Source organism: Aquila chrysaetos, chromosome 25 (assembly GCF_900496995.4).
Source record: "Aquila chrysaetos chrysaetos chromosome 25, bAquChr1.4, whole genome shotgun sequence".
NCBI classification, from domain to species: Eukaryota; Metazoa; Chordata; class Aves; order Accipitriformes; family Accipitridae; genus Aquila; species Aquila chrysaetos.
The window spans coordinates 5546435-5552731 of record NC_044028.1 but is presented as its reverse complement, the minus strand read 5'-3'; the positions used below and the strand labels follow the sequence as shown (position 1 = coordinate 5552731).

Below are 6297 nucleotides of genomic sequence, written 5' to 3'. Positions count from 1 at the left end.
AAGGTATTTAGGCACGTTTTTCTTCTCTGGCAGATTATTTTGAACAGTCACCACAGCAATTTCTTTTGAATCTTTTATCTGAATTTCACTGGTTTGGTAACTGGTCAGTGTGACTTGCAACCACCAAGCAAGCAGCACAACAATAGATAAAAAGGCGTAAATGAAGCTTGCTGTACTCCACCCAAACCCAGATATGTTTGAGGCAATGGCATGGCTTTTAGTTATAGACCTACTGGACAGGATTTCTCTTCTGAATAAAACACCAGAAGGGAAGACCAAAAGCAAAAGACCATCACCTCTTTCAATTCCACTAGGCCTTGGTCAAGAACACTGTTCATTCCTGATGGGACAATCTTGAATGCCTACTAAAGAAGAAATTTCACACCCTACATGTTTAAGAGTTATCTTGTTACTATTGGCTCAGGAAAACAGCCAGAAGTAAAAGGTCAACCGAGGTGCAAAGTGAAAACAACAGGAGCACGCAGCAGAGGCCAGACGAGCAATGCAAACACAGCAACTGCAGCAGAAATGCATGAACAATTAATTTACAAACTTTAACTTTATTTGAAAGGTCAACAATTAGGAGAAAATACATTGCAATTGTTTTAGCTTTTAAAAGATCCCCAAATAAATTACATAAAAGACTTGCACAGTTCTAAATATTAAAAAGATCATAAAAATTAATGGCGCTCTCATATGCCAGGATTAATCCTTTTCCATTTTGACTATATTAAAAGTTGCCTGTGCAGGGATTATTTTTATAGCTATGCAGAAAACAGTACCGTTTTCAGGTCTTGATGCCTCAGTAAAGATTTACAGGCGTAGGCACTTCAGGGTAAAAAGAGATCAAGAGCGGTAACATCCCATGAAAGTCAGAAGTCTGTATTCACACACGATCTCTAACTAAATGCTACTGTAAATTGCAAAAGGTTTTAAGTAGGTAACATTATCCCCTATCAGTAGAATGGAAAGTGTGCTGTTAGATTACATAGGTTGCAGTGCAGTTTAGTTTTAATTCAAGACCTTGATGCCCCCACAAGGTCACCAGTACTTTTTACAGAAGATGCATTTTTCAGAAATTGAGTAGGTTTGTATTGGGCCTGTCTTGACAGGTTTGAGCCACACCTATTTTTACTGTGCTCAGCTCCCTGTTAAGGAAAAACACCATTTATTCAAAAATTAACTTTTTCGTCCTTCATTGTTCCTCACTTCTTCCCAGATTTACAGGTGCTGGCATTCAGATAGATAACCACAGAATGAAACATAGTGTCAATTACTACTCCCTTCAACACATTCCATTGCAGTATATAACAAAACAACATTAAAGGCTACTAATACTGTGGAACTTTCTCCTTCTACTGTCCCACACCAAACTTTTGATGTGCAGCGAGCATATAGTTATCTTCCAAACTGAGATAGCAGTTTGAAGCCCGGCTCAAGTTAAGTATCAGATTTTTGATAGCTAGGAGATAGACTCAAATTTAGGAAGCTCTAGACACATCTTCATTCATCCCAGAAAACTGGGATGCAGTAGAAAATGGAGAAGATGGAGAAAACTGCTCCTTTTCACCCTGATTTTTGTCTGTGCCTTTGGGTCATACCAAGACACTATCTCCCCTTTATCCCAGAACTTGTGTATTGACAGCACTACTGCTAGTCATACGCTCAGTGAAAACACAAGTCTTTCTGCTCTGTATCTACTTCCTAATACTTTCATATTGGTTATTACAGCACAGTGAAGTAAAAGAATGTCATCTTCATTATATTTGCTGTCCAAGTATTTCCCTATAGGAACAGCTAGGTAGGTATTTTATATCACTCTTGCTCCTGACACATTACATACTCTCCCCTTAATATGTCAGAGTCCTCAGCTCCAGTTACTCTCTCTGGAGGTATCCATGACAGTCACAGTTACAGACTTGAAATATTATACATAAGCAACTCAGGAGAGCTCTGCTTTTATTTAGCAAAATGACTCTCTTTCATAACGTGACTTCCAGAAAAAGAGGGAAACAGGTCTCACCTTCTGCCAAGAGGATTCTGTCCCTTTTATTCTTTTATTTTACATATTTTTTTATCCTTTCTGCAGATGACAGTCATGTGACCAAAGTACCAGCAGGAAAAATTTACCCAACGGGAGTGTAAAAGACATTCTTCAGACTGCTTTGGGTATGGAGAGCTCCCAAAACTGCCTTTGGAAATAGCACAGGCAGCATTTCCACTGATGGGATTAAATGAAATCAGCTGCATTGTGCTGCAGCCATCCAGTTTCCTCTTTGGCTGCAAGTACTGGCATGAACTATGATAAGCCTCAGATAGTGCTTCATTGAAATCAAAGAACCGAGACAGCTCTGACTTATTAGTATTCTGTGAAACAGTGGCGACTGATTTTTAATTTAAAAAAGAAGAGGGAAAAGGTGATAAAAATCTTACATTTAAAAGTGTGCTTTCTGTTTACAGGAGTCTTTATTACTCCTCGATGACAAAGGAACCATTAGGGTCTCCACAAAAACTTCACTGTGTGCTTGTAAAATTAAATTTTCCTTCCAGTAAATACCATATAAGTTATCTAGTTCACCTTAAAAAAAAACCCACACATTGTAATGCCTATGAAGGATGTTGGCATGATAGTAGGAACTATAAGGCCCTCCTTCCAGTCAAGAAGGGGTACAGTCTGCATTAAAAGATCTGGAAAGACTCCTCGGACCGTATTCTCCAGAGCCCATTATGTCTTTGGTCCTTCCATGGACAACAATATTATCAAATAGTGTTATTTCTGGATGTAGTCTTAATTTCTCTTATAATCCAACCTACCACTTCTGTTCCTAAACCAAACTGCATGGGTTAGGCTTTGTATATTATGCTCATCCCAATCCATATCCCTCAGAACAGAGCTGGGAGTGCCCATGCTTTCCAGCAGTCAACCTTGTAGCTGTACCTGACGACAGAAGATGGGTGTATATTGTGACCCCTCTCCCAGCCTGTGACTGGACTTAGTGCACACCTGCAGTATATATGTATATATAATGAGTGCACATGCAAAGTAGTACTGAGAAGAGAGATCAACAACAGAAAAGCAACATTAGACTTGAAAACCCCTTAGCGCTCAGTGTATGAGCACTCTATTTAGGTGAAAGTTTCAGACAGTCAAGTGACAAACTAAAACAGGACATAAAGCAACATATCTCCTATTCCAAATGTTTTCACATATTAGAGATGATCCTGCATAATCCACTCATATTTGTTTCATGTGACTGCTTTTTTTTTTTGCTTACAAGTGTAGCCTTCACAGAACACTCCTGCTATTATGCACCGTCTCTGACAAATACAAAAAATTGATTACGTGTTCGGACATTTCAAATACAAAATAGTACTATACATATCTTAGCAAGCACCTTTGGAAAAAGCAATAAATAAGAAAACCCTGCTGATACAGTAGGCCTAGAATAGCCCTATGACAAAGAAATGGCTTTCTAAAAGCCTTTACAAGGTCTGCACAGACTGTAAGTGTTCAGTATAAAAATAAACAAAAAAGATATTAAAATATGACACAGTAAAATTTTTAAAGAGAGGACCTAGTAACAAATACAAGCTGTTCCCCTTCACGTACATGGACTGAAAATTGGAGCCATGTCATTAACCACTTTCCAATTAAACAAATTATTTTAGTCAAACTGAAACAAAACTGTTTGACATGAAATAGCTTAAGGCTTTATTGCTTTCATTTAAATTTGGCAATTGAATTTATAATCCTCATTGTGAGACAAAATATTAAAGTGTTTTGGTTTAGTTTTTAAATCCAAACTCTATCCGTACCAGGAGGATAAGGTTAACAGTCAGTCAGTGGCTTTTAGCCATAAAGTCTGCAGAGATGGCATATCAAACAATTAATCATTTATGGCTGAAATAATGACAACTGTCATTAAAAAGGGTCTGATATCTCCCGTTTTTCATCTTTGATATGCTTTATCTTGGTAGAAACAGTTTTGTGAATCAAATAATTCAAGATCACCAGAGCCTGTTACCAAAACTTAGAAGTGGGTGTAGTTTTTCTTCATCTGCAACAACGGAGAGACAATGACAATATCATCTGAATCGTCTGAGTGAACTTCATCCACAGACAGAGGGAGAATAGGCTGTGATTGCTTCTCAGAGGACCTGGCTGAAATAATTACAAAGAAAACAAGGTCATCAATAAACAACATTGACAAAAACAAGCCCTTGTGGGAAGCGTAATATTCTCCAAGCCATTAAGTTTCCAGAATTACCTACAGTTATGAATAACTCTAATCTACCTTTTTCTGCGTATAACTATTCCCATTCCTCTTTAATGAAAGAGCATGCATGGCAGACATTAAGTTGACATACTGACCACGCATGATTTGTCTTACTGTCTTTAAATCTCTGCAAGTGGTTACACACCACAAAGTAAAGCAATTTGATACTGAAGCCACCTCAGGTCATAAAAATAAATATTTATTAGATGGCCAGAAAGGAAAAATTGACCCAAGCAAGCTTAAGCTAAGCAGAAAGGTCATAATGAGAACTTCAGTCAGACATAGATAGAACAAAAGGAAATAGAAAAAAGATGGAAGCTCTCAGTGACTGTTTCATCCTTATACCAAAATATTCATCCAAATACCAAAAATCATATTCACATGCTGTACTACCTTAATGACAATAAAAACGGTGACCACATCATGGGGGTGGGGTTTTGGGGGGTTTTTTTGCTTCTCTGCTATTTTTCTGGATATGTGATTCTATGCATCTCACCAATTCCAACATTTGAGGAAATGTTCAGGGCATGAACAGATAGAACCCTAATGATTCCAGTAAACACTGGAAAATCAGAGGAATAAAACGGACACATACGAGGCCCCTAACATCTGATGAACAGAACCAGCAGCTTATATCCCCTCTGCAAGAGATCTATGAACTAAATGACGACAGCTATTAATACCTTCTAGCACAATATCCTCCCCTCAGCTATGAATACCTCCTAGCACAATATTCTCCCCTGAGCTCCACTTATTTTTCAGTTTCAAATATAAATTCTCTGAAAAGACTATCTCCCAGAGAAGAAAACAAATTGAGACAACCTGTGGTAGAAAGAGGAAACAGACAAGTAAGAAGCCATACACTGAGATTTTGACACTGACATGGAAGGGAAAATGGAGGGCATACAGGGATTACTTGGGGAGAAGAACAGACATGCCATGGGTCTCACAGTGAAATAAGAGGTTCCTGACAGAGAAAAAAACCCACCTCCTGGTATGGAAGAGGAGGCATACACAGCAACTGGAATGTGGAATAAAGAAAGGGGACCGTAACCAGCCCAGAAATAGAAAAAGAGTGACAGACAGAGAGCCTGTGAACGGAAAGGAGGAATGCAGGGAGGCCATTACACTGACCTCAACCTACAGAAGCAAAGAAACACATGACTTTCTAGTTAAGTGAAATTCTTCTCTGCATCAGTTAACAAATAACATAAGAGTTTTTCAGGAAGACTTATGAGCCAGTAGTAGTGGTGATAAGGATGAGCAAAGAGAACTTCCAGAAGCAGGCATAACTAGAAGGTGCAACTCCAACAATAAACAGATATCATATATGAAATAGCTTAATATTGTCCAAATCACTCTTGATTATATCCTGCTTTTGATGTCTGACATTTTCTTGTCCTCATCTTCAGTTTAATATACTTCAGAGTGACAACTTTATCTTTGTGCTTGTGAAGGGTTAAGCACTGATTAGACTTAAGGGTTGTATGTAAATTCATTATGATTTCAAAAAAGCCTCAAATTAAGTTAACAGTTGTATCCAGAGTGGCTAGTGATATGCAGAGAGAAATGCTGCCCTTATTCAAGATTGCTGTGCATGTACAGAACATGTTCTTCCTTCCTGCCACTCCCCTGACAGAAACAAAACACTAAGCTTCACAGACTGAATTGTTATCTGTTCCATTTCATGGGAAGCAGCAGAAATGGCTTTACAAATCTCCAAGTACTGTCCACATTCTGAAGACAAGCAAAGCAGTATTGAATGCTACACCACTTTTGCTATTTTTTTTTTATTTTATTTAGAAAACACAGAGACATCTAACCTGATGCAAACAATGAATTAAAAGTCTGCAATGCTAGACCAGGATTATATAAATCTATTCTAGCAGATACATAAGGTTCTTTAAAACACATTTTACTCTTTCCCATTCCTCTCAAAATAATGCAGAAAGGCTAGTGAAATTAAATTACTTACTGCAATATATACTTTCACTGAAAATTAAGATCATTGCAAGATCTA

At 37.9% G+C, this 6297-nt stretch overlaps 1 protein-coding gene across 5 annotated transcripts in view; it reads right to left on the bottom strand.

Moving 5' to 3' along the window:
* Positions 1-540: 540 nt before the first annotated feature.
* Positions 541-6297, bottom strand: part of IQCE (IQ motif containing E) — a 29384-nt gene continuing 23627 nt past the window's right edge. For all 5 annotated transcript variants that reach the window (XM_041120116.1, XM_030001920.2, XM_030001923.2 and 2 more), the window contains one exon: positions 541-4162. In XM_041120116.1, coding sequence (XP_040976050.1) covers positions 4032-4162 — 131 coding nt within the window. In that variant the 3' untranslated portion in view covers positions 541-4031. The remainder of the gene's footprint in view (positions 4163-6297) is intronic.